The 21,075-nt window shown below is 38.4% G+C and overlaps 1 protein-coding gene across 2 annotated transcripts in view; it reads left to right on the top strand.

Annotated features, from left to right (window-relative positions):
* LOC128686047 (CDK5 and ABL1 enzyme substrate 2) overlaps nt 1-21,075 on the top strand; it is a 145,521-nt gene that overhangs the window by 5,801 nt on the left and 118,645 nt on the right. For both annotated transcript variants that reach the window (XM_070083450.1, XM_070083449.1), the window contains exons 2-4: nt 2,635-2,768; nt 16,930-17,131; nt 20,113-20,242. In XM_070083450.1, the coding sequence (XP_069939551.1) occupies nt 2,635-2,768; nt 16,930-17,131; nt 20,113-20,242 (466 nt within the window). The remainder of the gene's footprint in view (nt 1-2,634; nt 2,769-16,929; nt 17,132-20,112; nt 20,243-21,075) is intronic.

The raw sequence follows: 21,075 nt of genomic DNA, 5'->3' as shown, positions 1-21,075 counted from the left end.
ACCTAGTACCAGTCTTATGGTAGCTAAGCAAGTTACTGTGGTAACAGGTCCAGCTACCTAGTACCAGTCTTATGGTAGCTAAGCAAGTTACTGTGGTAACAGGTCTGGCTACCTAGTACCAGTCTTATGGTAGCTAAGCAAGTTACTGTGGTAACAGGTCCAGCTACCTAGTACCAGTCTTATGGTAGCTAAGCAAGTTACTGTGGTAACAGGTCTGGCTACCTAGTACCAGTCTTATGGTAGCTAAGCAAGTTACTGTGGTAACAGGTCCAGCTACCTAGTACCAGTCTTATGGTAGCTAAGCAAGTTACTGTGGTAACAGGTCTGGCTACCTAGTACCAGTCTTATGGTAGCTAAGCAAGTTACTGTGGTAACAGGTCCAGCTACCTAGTACCAGTCTTATAGTAGCTAAGCAAGTTACTGTGGTAACAGGTCTGGCTACCTGGTACCATTGTTATGGCAGCTAAGCAAGTTACGTACCATTGATATGGTAGCTAAGGAAGTTACTGTGGCAACAAATCATTTCCTTATTAATGATCTATGTATAGTTGGAAAAAGTTGTTTATAATCTCATGAATTCAGTCAAAAAAAAAATTACATAGCAAATATTTAAAATAAATGCTATAATAAAACAAAATATAATTTTTATTTCTCGTTGGACATACTTCAGAATTCAAATTCTGTTTTTTATTTCTTTTTATGAAGTACAAAAACAATGTATGTAGTGATATGTAATAAAACATTATTAGGTACAAAAAATGCACAAGTACGAAACGTATTTTGGACAACCTAATCATAATGCTTAATTACAATTGCGAGTACAGTAAGAAAGACAGCTAATGAACAAATGATCAGTTTTAAAAGTTTGATGCTGTATAGCCCTTGTGGCTTAGCGCTTCTTTTTGATTATAATAATAATAATTTAAAAGTTTGACTTGGTAGTGACAAGTTTGAAATTGACCTGTAAGTATTGGCTAATGTTAGGTCACCACATTCATTGAATATATAATCCAATACAACTTTGTTTCTTTTCTTCAATTTACAAAATCTAGTTTACATATATTAAAATATTGCTAGGAACAAAAGCAAGCCACTAGCCACTGTTGCTAGTTTGTTAGGGAGAGCTTTAACTTCAATTGATTTATTGAACAAAGCTGTAATTATTGGTGATAAAACACAAGAAGCTTTCTTGTATATTAGTCATAGTATATGTGACTGGTTGCCCGTGACATAATTATAGAAGTAATCTTGGTTGATCCTTGAAGGTTGTCAGTGAATTAGTCTCCCACTTGGACAAGAGAGTTTAAAATTTTGCTGGCTATATTTGTTCTGGTAGTTGAAAAGTCATTTAGTTTATTTGCTAGGAAAAAAGGACACATGCAACTAATGTGACATTTTATTGTGTAAAATTTCACCCTCCATGAGCTGTGTCAAGCAGTAATGGCATAACGTTGCCACAATAAAATGTCACATTAGTTTCACGTGTTCTTTTACTTAACATATTGTTGGTAATTGTATCAACATTATTACAGTTTATTTGCTGTCTGCGAGGCTCAGAGGGAAGGCTCATTAGGTTTAGTTATAAGTATTTCTTTGAATTTAGTGAATTTACTAGTGCCAGTATTGAGGAAAGTATTTTCCAAGTCTTTTTTTTTTTTTTTTTTATCTCGTGAGTCTATCTCTTGGCTAGTTCTTTAGGTATTAATCTTAATTTGTACTGCTTCTCATAGCTATGTTTTTTTATAAGTGGACCTGGGGATGCCATTAGTTACAACCTGTTTGGTTTTTAATGAGCAAGGTGTATTGTGCTCTGCCAATTAGTGTTGCTGATTGCCATTATAATAACAATACAGTAATTATAATAATCTTTTATTTTTACAAGTACATATACAAAATATACAAGCTTCGCTGCCATCAGTGACATACTATATAGAAAGTCCCCTTGTTATGCAGGGCATTTGGGACAAATTAGGTCAAATTTGCCCCCAGGGTGCGAGTCACACCAGCCGACTAACACCCAGGTAACTATTTTACTGCTAGGTGAACAGGGACAACAGGTGTCTTAAGGAAACACGTCCTAATGTTTCCACCTATACGTACCAGGAATCGAACCCCGGACCTCAGTGTGTGAGCTGAGTGTGCTACCAATGATGATCTCGCATGGCAAATGTGTTGCCCATAATATAACATAATTATTGACACATAGAGCTGTGGGGCCCACTGAGCCACCCAAAATACAAGCTTCATCTTCAGTGGGGTCTGAACACGTATAAAGTGTGTGTAAATGTTACTTTGATCAGTAAGGCTAGCTAACACTATGCTACTTGGTTCTTCTTATGCCTCTCTCATTCATCCGTTTCTCTCTACTGTGATTTATGTCTTTACATCTCTATTCATCTGTCTCTCTCTAGTGTGATTTATATCTTTACATCTCTCTCTATTCATCTGTCTCTCCCTAGTGTGATTTGATTAATTTTGTACTATTAACCATTTTTATTTCTTCAATTTTCTCAAAACAGAGAATCAGAAATTAGTTGCTGTTGAGCAACATGTGGTGAGACCTTGCAGAAATTGTTAGAGAGTTCACCAAATAATTTGTCGTAGCATTAACGTGCAGTATCTGGTTCCCCACAGAACCAACAGCAGTAACTCTGAGGTCGGGGAGAGAGGTGGAGGGCTGCGTAAACGCTCAGCTCATCCCTATATCTCACTGGTGGAGAAGGCTCAGTGCTTCAGTAGTAATGAGAGCTTAGGAGGACCACTTCCCAGTAAGTATATTGAAAACCTTCCTCAAACATGCCATCATATTTTGTAAGACATTTTTTTATTTCTAAGTTTTTTAATAGACTATTGAGGAAAGTGTTTATATTGTTTCTCTAGCTTAATACTCTCTTTATTTCAGTGTTTATGCTCTCACTTCCACTTAACTTTCACCCAGTTCATTCTAAACAAATATCCTTTTTCTGTAGAGAAAATAAAAGAACATAATTAAACTTTGGCAGATTATGCTATTTTATTAGCTAAAGGCCATAATGGTTCCATAAAAAACATATTTTCCTTAAAAATTATGTATGTAAGTAAAAAAATTTATAATACAGAATAATGATTTAAATGCTCTCTGCAGTATTGTATGAGTATTGTATGAATCATATTGTTTCAGCATAACTCAGAAATGCATCATTATGTTATAATATTTGTTAATACACTTGTATAAAAATAGCAATACAGTGGAACCTCGGTTTTCATATGTCCTAGTCTGTATGTAAAACTATAGTTATTCTCTATAAAATTTATTTTGTTAATATTTTTGGGTGTCTGGAATGGATTAATTGGATTTACATTTTTTCTTATGGGAAATATAAACAAAAATGTATTTTATAGAGAATAATTATAGTATCCATACAGACTAGGGCATAGGAGAACTGAGTAGGGGTCATCCCAGGAAGTATAGAAGGGATGGAGTAATGAAGGCTTTGGGTGCTAGGGGCTTGAACACCTAGCAGGCTTGTGTGAGAGTCTTAGATAGCAGTGAATGGAGTTATGACTTAATGTGCTGTTGGAGTGTGAGTAAGGTAATTGTTATGAAGGGATTCAAGGAAACCAGTTAATTGGACTTGAGTCCTGGAGGTGGAAAGTACAGTGTCTGCACTCTGAAGGATGGATGAAGGTATTACATTCCTGGAGGTGGGAAGTACAGTGCCTGTATTCTGAAGGATGGGTGAAGGTATTACAGTTCTGGAGGTAGGTAGTACAGTGCCTGTATTCTGAAGGATGGGTGAGGATGTTAGTCATGGAGGTGGGTATTACAGTGCCTCTATTCTGAAGGATGGGTGAAGGTATTACAGTTCTGGAGGTAGGTAGTACAGTGCCTGTATTCTGAAGGATGGGTGAGGATGTTAGTCATGGAGGTGGGTAGTACAGTGCCTGTATTCTGAAGGATGGGTGAAGGTATTACAGTTCTGGAGGTAGGTAGTACAGTGCCTGTATTCTGAAGGATGGGTGAGGATGTTACAGTCATGGAGGTGGGTATTACAGTGCCTCTATTCTGAAGGATGGGTGAAGGTATTACAGTTCTGGAGGTAGGTAGTACAGTGCCTGTATTCTGAAGGATGGGTGAGGATGTTACAGTCATGGAGGTGGGTATTACAGTGCCTCTATTCTGAAGGATGGATGAAGGTATTACAGTTCTGGAGGTGGGTATTACAGTGCCTGTATTCTGAAGGATGGGTGAGGACGTTACAGTTTTGGGGGTGGGTAGTACAGTGCCAACACTCTGAAGGATAGGTGAGGATGTTACTGTTTAGAGGGTCATCTGAAGCATATGGTCAGAGCACTTTTAGCAAGACAATGATTGGTTGGATGATGGTGAGAGTGTTTCCTCTTTTTTGGGTCGCCTGACCTTTGTGAGAGACGACCCATGTTATTCTTTTCATATAAAGTAATTATGTTTTAGATAAAAACATCGTAAAACAATTTGTTCAAATATATAATAAAATACATATACCTGGAGTTTACCTGGAGAGAGTTTCGGGGGTCAACGCCCCCGCGGCCCGGTCTGTGACCAGGCCTCCTGGTGGATCAGCGCCTGATCAACCAGGCTGTTGCTGCTGGCTGCACGCAAACCAACGTACGAGCCACAGCCCGGCTGATCAGGAACTGACTTTAGGTGCTTGTCCAGTATTATTATTATTACGTAAAGTATTTCAAGCAAAGAAATCCTCAGACTTACATACAGTACTGTGTACTTTAGCTGACATACAGTATTTTGTACTCAGACTTACATACAGTACTATGTTCTTAATTCTAGTACTAGCTTATAAATTTTGGCTTTTGTAATAATAATAATCTTTATTTCTACAAGTACATGTACAATGTATACAGACCTAGCTGACAACAGTGACATACTATATAGAAGGCTCCTTGTTATTCAGAGCATTTTGGGCAAATTAGGTCGACTAACACCCAGGTACCTATTTACTGGTAGGAAAACAGTGATAGCAGGCTTCCTAAGGAAACATGTCCTAATGTTTCCACCTGTACCAGGGATTGAACCATGAGCACTCAGTGTGTGAGGTGAGTGGGCTACCAACCCAGCTATGGGACACCCTTGTGTGAGAATAGAGCTTACCTGGAGGTTGTTCCAGGTTAATTCTTTCTAGTCATAAGTAAGTGATGAATTAGAAAGTTACAGATAATGTACAGTAGAACCCTCGTACCCACTGATTCAGTATCCGCGGTTTCAGTTTTATTTTATTTTTTATTATCACACTGGCCGATTCCCACCAAGGCAGGGTGGCCCGAAAAAGAAAAACTTTCACCATCATTCACTCCATCACTGTCTTGCCAGAAGGGTGCTTTACACTACAGTTTTTAAACTGCAACATTAACACCCCTCCTTTAGAGTGCAGGCACTGTACTTCCCATCTCCAGGAATCAAGTCCGGCCTGCTGGTTTCCCTGAACCCCTTCATAAATGTTACTTTGCTCACACTCCAACAGCACGTCAAGTATTAAAAACCATTTGTCTCCATTCACTCCTATCAAACACACTCACTCATGCCTGCTGGAAGTCCAAGCCCCTCGCACACAAAACCTCCTTTACCCCCTCTCTCCAACCTTTCCTAGGCCGACCCCTACCCCGCCTTCCTTCCACTACAGACTGATACACTCTTGAAGTTATTCTGTTTCGCTCCATTCTCTCCACATGTCCGAACCACCTCAACAACCCTTCCTCAGCCCTCTGGACAACAGTTTTGGTAATCCCGCACCTCCTCCTAACTTCCAAACTACGAATTCTCTGCATTATATTCACACCACACATTGCTCTCAGACATAACATCTCCACTGCCTCCAGCCTTCTTCTCGCTGCAACATTCATCACCCATGCTTCACACCCATATAAGAGCGTTGGTAAAACTATACTCTCATACATTCCCCTCTTTGCCTCCAAGGACAAAGTTCTTTGTCTCCACAGATCTTAAGTGCACCACTCACCCTTTTCCCCTCATCAATTCTATGATTCATCTCATCTTTCATAGACCCATCCGCTGACACGCGGTTTCAGTTATTCACGTTTTTCTATGGCCCAAAAATACCTCTTAATTTTACATAATAATGGCCCTAAAGTGAAAAATTAGAGAAGCTGTCAGTTCTTCAAAGCCTAAGAGAAGCCATAAAGTGCTTCCTCTCAGTGAAAAAGTGATAATTCTCCACTTATTATGCATAATTTATCAATTAAACTTTATAATAGGTATGTATAGGACTTATATATAGGGTTTGCTACTCTCCATGGTTTCGGTATCCATGGCAGATCCTTGAAACATTCCCTGTGGATATAGGGTTCCTGTTGTACAATGAATTTCTTATAGATTAATGATGCATATTTTATGGAGTGCTGGAATTATAATGGTGTCAGTGCTGCCTGAGGATTCACAGTTAATTATTGGGTAAAAATTTTAAGTTTGATTTAAGAGGTATTTTTTAACAGTGTTATTAAAGCTGTTGATATATAAGGATTTTTTTTTTTTAACATTTTCTGGCTATATTTTTGGGCCTTGTATCAGCTTTAGAGTTTCTGAAGAGATTGAGTGGTTGATGTGGTAGTATATCACAAGGATGCTTGCTCCTTGTATTCTCTATTTAGGTATCACCAAAAAGGGATCTTTAGTTGTTGCTGGAGTTTTTTTTTTTTCCTTCAATTTTTTCATTTTCATTTGCTCCTAACTTAAAAACTCCTTATCCTATCGGATTCAAATTTTAAACAATTATGTATGGTAATGAGAACCACATTCTAGGAACATTGACATGTTCAGATGCCCAATGACCAAATTTCTTGACCCCATTCCCAGCATCCAAGAATAGCTGGAATAACTTCCAAAACCTTCAGCTGCATAGACTCAAACATTAAAACAATTTGCTTCCTAATTTGACAACAGCAAAATGTGAATTTCAGGTTGGTAGGTATAAACTTGACTGTTTTGTGTATGAAGTTTTGTGAAATTTTGATTCCCATTTAATTATCACAATCAAAATATACATCTTCCTCTTCTGAATGGTTTCAGTATTTAAGGTAAGTAATGAGTGTGTTACAATGGAACCTTGGTTTTCATGATTAATCCATTCGAAAAAGTCTGACGATAAACTGAATTGTACGAAAACTGAAGTAATATTTCCCGTAAGAAATAATGTAAATCCAATTAATCTGTTCCAGACACCAAAAAATATTAACAAAATATACATTTTATAGAGAATAACTATAGTTTTGCATACACACTAGGGCATATGAACACTGAGTTTCCACTGTATATGTGTATTTTACTTTTTTATTGTTTTTTAATGCCTAGTTCTATTGCTAACTTATATATGTTAGTGTAAACTTGTTATCTATTATTTATATGCATTTACAAGTGAAAAAAAATGGGTTGTTTCACTTTACGGCAGCAGCCTGGAACCTAACCTGCCATATAAGTGGGGCCCTACTGTATTATAATGGTAGTGGGTTTGTATCAACCATCTCTGAAATTGTTTTAATGTCACCTTTGCACCATTTATAACATTTATTGCATATTTTTAAATGTTTATACAGTAGTGTACCGTATACAGCCTCTCCTCACTTAATGACGGATTTCCGTTCCTGAGACCACATCATTCAACGAATTCCTCGCTAAGTGAGGAGCATACTATAATGGTAGTGAGTTTCTGTCAACCATCTTTGATATTGTTTTAATGTCACCTTTGCACCATTTATAACATTTCTGGTGTTTTTTTAAACGTTTATGCAATAGTGTACTATATATTGAAATAAACAGAATAGAGGAAATCAACTCTAATATACATTATTTAGGTATGAATACTGGTTAGAGAGCCCATCGTAAGTCTGAGGCATCAGTAAACGTGTACGTTGCTAAGTGAGAAGAGGCCGTATTTAATAAAGGCTTCACTCAACTCAGGAAATTTAAAAATGCTTTAAAGATACAAATTTTTATTTTAGTTTTATTATTCTCTACAATCCTGTAAGAAAAACTGATGGTGTTTTTAAAAAGTTCAATCTGATGAATATTCTAATGGTTCCAAGTTTTAATTTTTTTTATTGCACTGACAAATTTGCCCGTACACAAACTAAACTAAATGGTCACAGTCCTGGCCATAATATGTATCATCCATTAAGAAGAGGTATGATAAAGCTCATGGAGCAGGAAGAGTGTCCATTGAAGATGCAGGGCCAGGAGCTATGACTTGCCCCTGCAACCACAACTAGGTGAGTACAGTTAGGTGAGTACGGTGCTGACACTGATAACAGATAATATAGCACAGTGCTGACACTGATAACACTGACAGTATAACACAGTGCAAACACTGACAGTATAACACAGTGCTGACACTGACAGTATAACACAGTGGTGACACTGGCACTGAGGCGCACATCAATCAGATAACTGCTGCAGCATACGGGCGCCTGGCAAACCTACGGATAGCGTTCCGATACCTCAGTAAGGATTCGTTTAAGACTCTGTATACCATCTACGTCAGGCCCATACTGGAGTATGCAGCACCAGTTTGGAATCCACACCTAGTCAAACACGTCAAGAAATTAGAGAAAGTGCAAAGGTTTGCAACAAGACTAGTCCCAGAGCTACGGGGATTGTCCTATGAAGAAAGGTTGAGGGAAATCGGCCTGACGACACTGGAGGCCAGGAGGGTCAGGGGAGACATGATAACGACATATAAAATACTGCACGGAATAGACGAGGTGGACAAAGACGGGATGTTCCAGAGATGGGACACAGACACAAGAGGTCACAATTGGAAGTTGAAGACTCAGATGAATCAAAGGGATGTTAGGAAGTATTTCTTCAGTCATAGAGTAGTCAGGCCATGGAATAGCCTAGAAAGTGATGTAGTGGAGGCAGGAACCATACATAGTTTTAAGGCGAGGTATGATAGAGCTCATGGGGCAGGGAGAGAGAGGACCTAGTAGCAATCAGCGAAGAGGTGGGGCCAGGAGCTATGAATCGACCCCTGCAACCACAAATAGGTGAGTACACACACACACACACACCTACACACACACAACAGGCCTAGTGTCTAATCGACATGTGCCTAGGACAAAATGGTAACTAACAGTGGTGACACTGACAGTATAACAGTGGTGACACTGACAGTATAGCACAGTGGTGACACTGACAGTATAACACAGTGCTGACACTGACAGTATAACAGTGCTAACTGACAGTATAATACAGTGCTGACACCGACAGCATAATACAGTGCTAACACTAGTAGTATAACACAGTGCTGACACTGACAGTATAATAGTGCTGTCACTGACAGTATAACACAGTGCTGACACTGACAGTATAGCACAATGCTGACACTGACAGTATAACACAGTGGTGACACTGACAGTATAACACAGTGGTGACACTGACAGTATAACACAGTGTTGACACTGACAGTATAGCACAGTGGTGACACTGACAGTATAAAACAGTGGTGACACTGACAGTATAACACAGTGCTGACACTGACAGTATAGCACAGTGTTGACACTGACAGTATAACACAGTGGTGACACTGACAGTATAACACAGTGGTGACACTGACAGTATAACACAGTGCTGACACTGACAGTATAACACAGTGCTGACACTGACAGTATAACACAGTGCTGACACTGACAGTATAACACAGTGCTGACACTGACAGTATAACACAGTGCTGACACTGACAGTATAACACAATGGTGACACCGACAGTGTAACACAGTGGTGACACTGACAGTATAACACAGTGCTGACACTGGCAGTATAGCACAGTGGTGACACACAGTATAACACAGTGGTGACACTGGCAGTATAGCACAGTGGTGACACTGACAATATAACACAGTGCTAACACTACAGTATAACACAGTGGTGACACTGACAGTATAACACAGTGGTGACACTCACAGTATAACACAGTAGTGCCTCTGACAGTATAACGCAGTGCTGTCACTGACAGTATAACACAGTGGTTACACTGATAGTATAACACAGTGTTGACACTGACAGTATAATACAATTGTGACACTGACAGTATAACACACTGCTGACACTGACAGTATAATACAGCAGTGACGCTGACAGTATAACAGTGGTGATGCTGACAGTATAATACAGTGGTGACACTGACAGTATAACACAGTAGTGACACTGACTGTATAACACAGGGGTGACACTGACTGTATAACAGTGGTGACACTGACAGTATAGGACAGTGCTGAAACTGGCAGTATAACACAGTACTGACACAGTATAATAGTGCTGACAATGACAGTATAACACAGTACTGACACAGTATAATAGTGCTGACAATGACAGTATAACACAATGCTGACACTAGCTGACATTTCTGTAACAGATTAGATAAGTGCCCTTAATACATATATACGTGTGGTACATATAGTGTACGTTACTATTATATTGTGCATAATTATTTTTATTATTTTTCATCACTAGCTAATGCCAACTACCTCCAATACTCTATACTTCTTTCTTACTGCTATTAATTGCTCATAATTTTAAACTACAAGTCAAATCTTACTCCAAATTAATAATATTCATTATTCTTACCTGTCCATTTAATTTTGTTTATCACTACTTGTTTTTTTAGTCACTTTTCATTGTGTATGCAATTAGTGTATATTCCAATTACTTTTTTGCAAGTACCAAAACTATCTTTTGCTAGCTAGTACCAACTACCTCATTTTTTTTTTACTTTTATTGTGCAATAAACTGCTCAATTTATTTAATATTACAAATCAGATCTTACTCCTAAACCAATATTATTTCATAGTGACCACCTGTCCATTTAACTTTGTTTACCATTACTTAATTTTAGTCCCTTATATATTTTCTCCTTTATTTTAGCTTTATATAACTACCCTAGTTTATATATTCACAATTGTTAAAATAATCAAGGTGCTATTCCCAGGTGCTAAAGTAGAATAAGTTCACAATTTTGCCATTATATTCCAAAGCTCATTATTTGATTACCACTTTATTGTTCACCACAACTTATATTAGTCCCTTTTATATTATTATTTTATACTATAATTCTAACTTTAAAGAATTACCTTTATAGTACTACCTACTATCATATTCCCAAGCTCCATTATTTGATCATCACTATATTTGTATTAGTCCCTTTTATATTGTCTCCTTTATTTTAGCTTAAAAAAAAAAAAAAAAAAAAAACTACCTTAGCTCATTATTTTACATTTGTTAAATAATTCAGGTGCTATTTTTTAGCTTAAGACTATTTACTTTGTTTTATACTTAATTCTAACTATAGATTCACTACAAATCTTATGATTACAAGCAATGATCCTGATACCAATCTCTTATTTAATGACTTAAATGAATCAAACAGTTACTGTAATTACTACACTGCAGAACAATCAAAGGCACTTCTCAGTGCCAACAACAACATAACTATCTTTAACTACAATATCAGATCTTTAAGCAAGCATTACGATGACCTCATAGCATTACTAAATTCCTTACATGCCAATATGTCCATCATTACACTAACTGAAACCTGGCTAAAGCCTGATAGTATAGATGTCTATGCCATTCCTGGTTACACAGCCATACACAACTGTAGGCCAGACCAACAAGGGGGTGGCACAGCCATATACTACTCAGACCAACTAGAATGTATCACTAATACTTGCACAAGGGATGAACATGGGGAATATATAATAGCCAAATTCAAATCCAAATACCTACAAAAACCTCTCACATTGATAAACATCTACAGAGTTCCACAGTCAAACATTAGCCAATTTAGTCAAAACCTAGGAAGTATGATAACTGATGCACGCATGAACAAAGATCACTTACTACTCTCAGGTGACTTCAATATAAATCTCCTGCAAGACCAGGACCCACACGTTACTGAATTCACAAACACAATGAGTAACTGTATGTTGCTACCAACAGTAACAAAACCTACAAGAGTTACAGAGACTAGTGTTTCCCTACTTGACCACATCTGGACCAACACCATATCCCCTTTAAAATAAGGCATAATTACAGATAATACCACAGACCACTACCCGACTTTCCTCATAACAACTCTCGGTAAATTACCCCAAGACACTACTAAAGTCACCTTCAGACTTCACAATGAGGCAGCCATTAATAACTTCACAACAGCAGTAGCAAACATTGACTGGCACACTGAGCTAGAAATCTATACAGATATTGACGAATGTATTAATAATTTTCTAAAAAAGACCCAATACCTCTATAACAAGCACTGCCCTAAAAAAACTAAACAGATGACAGCTAAGAGACTGAACAGTCCCTGGCTAACACCCAGCATTCTCAAATCCATAAATACAAAACACCAATATGAAAAACAGTACAGAATGGGTCACATAACCAGAGACCAAACAAAACGTTACTCGTCAATCCTAACCAGCCTGATAAGAAGGGCAAAAAAATTGTATTATGAGAACAGATTATCCAACTTACGAGGTGATATAAAAAAGACCTGGAAAACCCTATCAGAAATTCTAGGAACAAAAAAGATATCACGAAATAGCGAAATAAAATTAGCAAAATCAGATGAACCCCAACTCCCACCAACAGAAACAGCAAACAGACTCAATGATTTCTTCTCCACTATAGGACAAAACCTTGCCAATAAAATCCCAAGCTCAGATACCCCACCAAATGACTACCTCACCGGCAACTACCCGAACACACTGTTCCTAGCTCCGACTAACCCATACGAAGTCTCCCTTATTATCAACACACTAAAAAACAAGGCAGGAGATTTAAATACCTTACCACCCTTTATATACAAAAAAGTGTCACAAGTGCTATCACCAATCATTGCAACACTCTTTAACAAATCCATTGAATCCTCCACCTTCCCTACAGTACTCAAAATAGCAAGGGTCACCCCGATCCACAAAGGAGGAGACCAAACAGAGTTGAATAACTATAGGCCAATATCCAACTTACACCCTCTCTCAAAAATCTTCGAAAAATTAATTCATAAACGAATCTACTCCTACCTTATCTCCCAAAACATACTCAACCCCTGCCAATTTGGATTCAGGCCTAATAAAAATACTAATGATGCTATTATACACATGCTAGAACATATATACACTGCAATAGAGAAAAAAGAAGTCCCACTGGGGATCTTCATTGACTTACGTAAAGCTTTTGATACAGTTGACCATGACTTGCTCCACGTAAAATTGTCACACTATGGTATAAGAGGGCACTCCCTCAACTACCTCAAGTCATACCTCAGCAACAGAAGCCAATATGTGTATGCAAATGGGGCAAACTCCTCTGCACAACCAATTACAGTTGGTGTCCCACAGGGAAGTGTCCTTGGCCCTCTTCTCTTTCTCCTATACATAAATGACCTACCAAATGCTTCGCAATTACTCAAACCCACACTATTTGCAGATGACACTACATACGTCTTCTCCCACCCGAGCCCAGTCACGCTAGCCAATACTGTAAATACCGAATTACAGAAAATATCTACCTGGATGAGAACTAACAAACTTACACTAAACATTGACAAAACCTACTTCATTCAGTTTGGTAACAGAGCTACAGATGTCCCTCTTAACATAATGATAAACGGATCACCAATCACAAAGCTAACAGAGGGAAAATTCTTAGGAATCCACCTTGATAATAGACTCAAATTTCATACACATATACAACAAATTTCTAAGAAAATTTCCAAGACTGTAGGCATACTATCGAAGATACGGTACTATGCTCCACAGTCAGCCCTCCTGGCCCTATATCACTCTCTTATTTACCCCTATCTCACCTATGGAATTTGTGCATGGGGCTCAACAACAAGTAACCATCTCAGACCACTAATTACCCAACAAAAGGCTGCAGTTAGAATGATAACAAATTCTCACTATAGGCAGCACACTCCACCAATATTCAATACACTAAACCTCCTCACCATACAAAACATCCATACTTACTACTGCACCTATTACATACATAGAACACTTAACTCTGATATTAACCCTCCCCTCAAACATCTCCTTGCCAACCTCAACAGAACACATGACCATAACACAAGGCACAGATCACTCTTTGATGTTCCTCGTGTCCATCTCACACTATGTAAAAACTCAATGCACATAAAAGGCCCTAAAATCTGGAATTCATTACCTGTAAATATAAAAGAAACACTACCTGTTTATAAATTCAAGTCTCTTCTCAAAGATCACTTACTCACCCAAAACCAAATAAATACTGAATAACTGAACCTTATAAATTGTATATCTTAAATGTTTCTCACAATTATATCACATAAATGTTAAACCTAAAACCCAATCTAACTTTATTATTTTTTAAATACACTACCTAACAGAATACTCCATTCTACTGAATGTACAACAATGCATACAACCATATGACCTGTCTTTGTAATACTCACTTGTGCTTTATAGTAACCTGTTTACATTAATGTTTTATCACTGATTTCATCATTGCTTAGTTAATCTTAAGTTAATTTTAAGCCAGCCCGTAATGCTATGCATAGTATAAGTGGCTTTGGCATACTGCTCTTACCTGTATTTGTTGTACCTCTGTATGTGTGCTCAAATTTTTAAATAAATAAATAAATAAATAAATAAATAAATAATAGTGCTGTCACTGACAGTATAATACAGTGGTGACACTGACAGTGTAACAGTGCTGACACTGACAGTATAATACAGTTGTGACACTGACAGTATAATGCACTGCTGACACTGACAGTATAATGCACTGCTGACACTGACAGTATAACAGTGCTGACACTGACAGTATAACACAGTGCTGACACTGACAGTATAACAGAGCTGACACTGACAGTGTAACACAGGGGTGACACTGACTGTATAACAGTGGTGACACTGACAGTATAGCACAGTGCTGAAACTGGCAGTATAACACAGTACTGACACAGTATAATAGTGCTGACAATGACAGTATAACACAGTACTGACACAGTATAATAGTGCTGACAATGACAGTATAACACAATGCTGACACTAGCAGTATAATAGTGCTGTCACTGACAGTATAATACAGTGGTGACACTGACAGTGTAACAGTGCTGACACTGACAGTATAATACAGTTGTGACACTGACAGTATAATGCACTGCTGACACTGACAATATAATGCAGTGGTGACACTGACAGTATAACAGTGCTGACACTGACAGTATAACACAGTGCTGACACTGACAGTATAACAGAGCTGACACTGACAGTGTAATACAGTGCTGACACTGATAGTATAACACAGTGCTGACACTGACAGTATAATAGTGCTGTCAATGACAGTATAACACAGTGGTGACACTGACAGTATAACACAGTGCTGACACTGACAGTATAACACAGTGCTTACACTGACAGTATAACAGTGCTGACACTGACAGTATAACACAGTGCTGACACTGACAGTATAACACAGTGGTGACACTGACAGTATAACACAGTGCTGACACTGACAGTATAACACAGTGCTGACACTGACAGTATAACACAGTGCTTACACTGACAGTATAACAGTGCTGACACTGACAGTATAACACAGTGCTGACACTGACAGTATAACACAGTGGTGACACTGACAGTATAACACAGCAGTGATACTGACAGTATAACAGTGCTGACACTGACAGTATAACACAGTGCTGACACTGGGTCTTACATGGTACACCTTGCCAGGTCAGCACACACTATATACCAGTCATTCTTATTGACAACATTATGGATCCCAGAAACATCCTACCTTAACTTTTAGGTAAGAATGCAATAAAAACAATTTTTCTTTCTTTATACGATACAAATAATGTAATTTACTTTAATAAAACTAGTATGCAATATACTTCAGGCAAACTAATACTAATGTAAGTATATTTAGGTTCAGGTATGTGTAAGTACAGTTATCATAAATAGTAACATGTGTGTAAATTACCCACTAGCATGACCCAAACAAAGTCAAAGTGACTTATATCCATTTTATCAGCTGCAAAAGAAGACAAACATAACTTTACTTAAATGCAGTTCAACAAATTACCCTGTGAGCTCAGATTTAGTTGCAATAAACAATTTTCAATGAACAAACCTAAAGATGGATTTGTGGTTCAAACTGTAGTCTGTAAAATGACTGTCCGATGCTCTAGCATCTCCACCACTGGAGTTTGCAAGAGGAAGGAGTTAGAACTAGTCCTTATTGTATTATTTGGCCTCGAGAGAGGCAAGAATAAATCTACTGTTAAAGGTCCTGGGCTGTAGGAAGAAGTTCAACTTGGTTGCAGATGGTGCCTCTGATGAAATACAGTACAGTAAGCGTTAGTCCCAACTCCCTCCTTTTGTAAGCCCAGTGGTGGAGATGAAATTAAGACACATGTGCAACATCTGGGTATCTTTATTGTAGACGTTCCGCCATCCAGTGGCTTTATCAATACAAATTTTAGGACATAACTTGAAGACAGTAGAACTATGTACAGAAGATGAGGTAATCAGTCCCTCAACCTAGGAGTAGGTGCGAAGAGCACCATAGGTTGAGGGACTGATTACCTCATCTTCTGTACATAGTTCTACTGTCTTCAAGTTATGTCCTAGAATTTGTATTGATAAAGCCACTGGATGGTGGAACGTCTACAATAAAGATACCCAGATGTTGCACATGTGTCTTAATTTCATCTTGTCGGTATTATATACCATTCTTACACAGTGGTGGAGATGTTCGGGTGTCACACTCTCAGTTTACAGACCGTACCTTAGTTTTCATACCTTCCCTCCCTCTCCCTGTCCATCTTTCAGCTTACTCAAATTAACATGTATTACAAATATAAATGTTGCTTATACTTGTGATATATCTTGTAGGTATTGGAGGTGGTGGTGGACGAACCAGAAAGTTATCCAGCAGTGTGTCTGACTCCTCTGGACCACCCAACAAGGAGGTCAAGTTCATGAAGACGGTGCACGACCTACAGGTCCGGGACGAGCGTGTTGTCCTGCTCTCTTCGCACAAAATTCCTTTCTATATATTCTCTGCCTTGCCGTACAACAAGTCAAAACTGGGAGGGTAAGGCAGACTGTTGAACAAAGTCACCAACATAACTTTAACTTCACTCTGTAAATTAGGTAATTTTCTACCCAGTTTTTAGTTGAGTTGCAACAAGAGTGTGTTGAAATATTAGTGAGCAAATGTTGAGTTGCAGTGCTGGCAACACTCGGTGGCTTACTAAGCCCACTTAGTGGCTTAGTAAACCCACTTATTGGCTTAGTAAACCCAGTTAGTGGCTTAGTAAACCCACTTAGTGGCTTAGTAAACCTGCTTAGTGGGTTAGTAAACTTGCTTAGTGGCTCAGTAAGCCCATTTACTGGCTTAGTAAGCCCACTTAGTGGCTTAATAAACCCACTTAGCAGCTTAGTAAACCCACTTAGTGCCTTAGTAAGCCCACTGAGTGGCATAGTAAACCCACTTAGTAGCTTAGAAGATGTTATGTTATGATAAATGTTGTTGATGACTGGTGTTGAGTGTGAAGTGAATGTTGCTGTTATTGATGACTGGTGTTGAGTGTGAAGTGAATATTGTTGTTGTTGATGACTGGTGTTGAGTGTGAAGTGAATGTTGCTGTTATTGATGACTGGTGTTGAGTGTGAAGTGAATATTGTTGTTGTTGATGACTGGTGTTGAGTGTGAAGTGAATATTGTTGTTGTTGATGACTGGTGTTGAGTGTGAAGTGAATATTGTTGTTGTTGATGATGACTGGTGTTGAGTGTGAAGTGAATATTGTTGTTGTTGATGATGACTGGTGTTGAGTGTGAAGTGAATGTTGCTGTTATTGATGACTGGTGTTGAGTGTGAAGTGAATGTTGCTGTTATTGATGACTGGTGTTGAGTGTGAAGTGAATGTTGATGTTATTGATGACTGGTGTTGAGTGTGAAGTGAATGTTGCTGTTATTGATGACTGGTGTTGAGTGTGAAGTGAATGTTGCTGTTGTTGATGACTGGTGTTGAGTGTGAAGTGAATGTTGCTGTTATTGATGACTGGTGTTGAGTGTGAAGTGAATGTTGCTGTTATTGATGACTGGTGTTGAGTGTGAAGTGAATGTTGATGTTATTGATGACTGGTGTTGAGTGTGAAGTGAATGTTGCTGTTATTGATGACTGGTGTTGAGTGTGAAGTGAATGTTGCTGTTGTTGATGACTGGTGTTGAGTGTGAAGTGAATGTTGCTGTTATTGATGACTGGTGTTGAGTGTGAAGTGAATGTTGCTGTTATTGATGATTGGTGTTGAGTGTGAAGTGAATGTTGCTGTTATTGATGACTGGTGTTGAGTGTGAAGTGAATGTTGCTGTTATTGATGACTGGTGTTGAGTGTGAAGTGAATGTTGCTGTTATTGATGACTGGTGTTGAGTGTGAAGTGAATGTTGATGTTATTGATGACTGGTGTTGAGTGTGAAGTGAATATTGTTGTTGTTGATGATGACTGGTGTTGAGTGTGAAGTGAATGTTGCTGTTATTGATGACTGGTGTTGAGTGTGAAGTGAATGTTGATGTTATTGATGACTGGTGTTGAGTGTGAAGTGAATATTGTTGTTGTTGATGATGACTGGTGTTGAGTGTGAAGTGAATGTTGCTATTATTGATGACTGGTGTTGAGTGTGAAGTGAATATTGTTGTTGTTGATGATGACTGGTGTTGAATGTGAAGTGAATATTGTTGTTGTTGATGATGACTGGTGTTGAATGTCAGAACATTTTTCCAGACATTTACTACTATGTAGGTGCTGTGTACTATTGGTACTTACAACCGTGTTAATTTATAATTACTAACACCAGTCATGTACTAATACCAATCATGTACTAACACTAGTCATGTACCAACACCAGTCATGTACTAACACCAGTCACATACTAACACCAGTCATGTATTAACACCAGTCATGTACTAACACTAGTCATTTACCAACAAGTCATGTACTGACACCAGTCATACTGACACCAGTCACGTACTAACAACAGTCATGTACTAACACCAGTCATGTACTAACACCAGTCACATATTAACACCAACACCAGTCATTTACTAATACCAGTCATGTACAAACAGTCATGTACTAACACCAGTCATGTACTAACACCAACCATGTACTAACACCAGTCATGTACGAACACCAGTCATGTACCAACACCAACATCAGACATGTACTAACACCAACATCAGTCATGTACTAACACCAGTCATGTACTAACACCAGTCACATACTAATACCAGTCATGTGCTAATGCCAGTCATGTACTAACACCAGTCATGTACTAACACTAGTCATGTACTGATACCAATCACATACTGACACCAGTCATATACTAACACCGGTCATGTACTAACACCAGCCACATACTACACCCGTCACGTACTAACACCAACACCAGCCATGTACTAACACCAGTCACATATTAACATCAGTCACATACTAACACCAGTCACATACTAACACCAGTCACATACTAACACCAGTCAAGTACTAATATCAGTCACATACTGACACTTTCATGTACTAACATCAGTCACGTACTGACGCCAGTCATGTACTAACATTAATCACATACTAACACCAGTCATGTACTAACATCAGTCACATTCTAACACCAGTCATGTACTAACACCAGTCAAGTACTAACATCAATCACATACTAACACCAATCATGTACAAACACCAGTCACGTACTAACACCAGTCAAGTACTAACACCAGTCACATGCTAACACCAGTCATGTACTAACACCAATACCAGTCATGTACTAACACCAGTCATGTACTAACACCAGTCATGTACTAACGCCAGTCGTGTACTAGCATCAGTCATGTACCAACACCAGATATGTACTCTGGCTGTTACCTTGATGTACTGTACTCTTGCTGCTGTACAGAGTACTTCACAGCAACTTTCTCCTGTATTGAAGGTCTTAGTTTTGTTTTAACATTTTGTTCCCTTTTGTGTAATGTCCAGGTTTTCTTGTTGTGAACTGTGAGTATCAAGTTGTGTATTCTAGGCGTAGTGAGCACAGTCGCTTGGAGAGCGGGCGTCGACGACACGCTTCAGGCACCAGGACACTCTCTACCATCAGTGATACTGCAGATCCTTCCCACTTGTTGGGTTTTGATCGCAATGATGAATACCGGGTGAGTTAGTGTGGTACTTATGATGTGCTAGTCCCTCGCTTAACCACTTAAATAGGGATTGTAAGAATGGTTCATTAAACAAAAATTGTCTTAAGCAAATCTTTATATTCACTTAAGAGCCCATTTCATAGTTTGAGATGCAGAGTAGGAGGATAATTTTCTACATCTAGTTCCTTTTTTCTCAATGCTGAAATTTAAAGAATTTGTACTTACCATAGTACTAGTGTGAACAACTGATTTGAGTGGTGAAACCATTGGCATTATTTCCATTTCAAAAAATCTTGTTACCCTCCTTGTCATTTTTCCGGCTTTCACAACACATCATCGTGACCCTATCAAGGGATAACCTTGTCAACACGACCTGTCGACATAGTGGTCCGGCAGGACAGTGTTCTCAGTTCTCTACTTTTCCTCATATATATCAGTCTTCCAGATTCATCCAAGCAGCTTAGATTCTCTTTGCTGATGACACAGCTTTTGTCATCTCTCACCCTAATAGGAATTCCTTCAACAATACTGTTAATGAAGAACTCTTAAAGATATCATTCTGGGTAACTACCAGTAAACTCACACTTAACTTTGATAAGACCTTCCACATGATGTTTGGGAACAGACCAACAAATGTCCAGCTAAACATTAATATTAATAGCCCTCCCTTTGCTAAACTAAACAAAGGAAAATTCTTATGTCTGTTCCTCAACACCAACTTGCAATTCAACACCCACGTTCAACGCAATACAAAAAAAGGTATCCAAATCAGTCGGCATCCTCTCAAAGATACGTTACTATGTACCTCAAACAGCACTACTTACATTATACTACTCTCTGATCTA

The sequence above is a fragment of the Cherax quadricarinatus genome, chromosome 9 (genome assembly GCF_038502225.1).
Source record: "Cherax quadricarinatus isolate ZL_2023a chromosome 9, ASM3850222v1, whole genome shotgun sequence".
In the NCBI taxonomy this organism is placed as follows: domain Eukaryota; kingdom Metazoa; phylum Arthropoda; class Malacostraca; order Decapoda; family Parastacidae; genus Cherax; species Cherax quadricarinatus.
The sequence above is the reverse complement of the archived record's forward strand: the minus strand, read 5'-3'. Positions and strand labels throughout refer to the sequence as shown.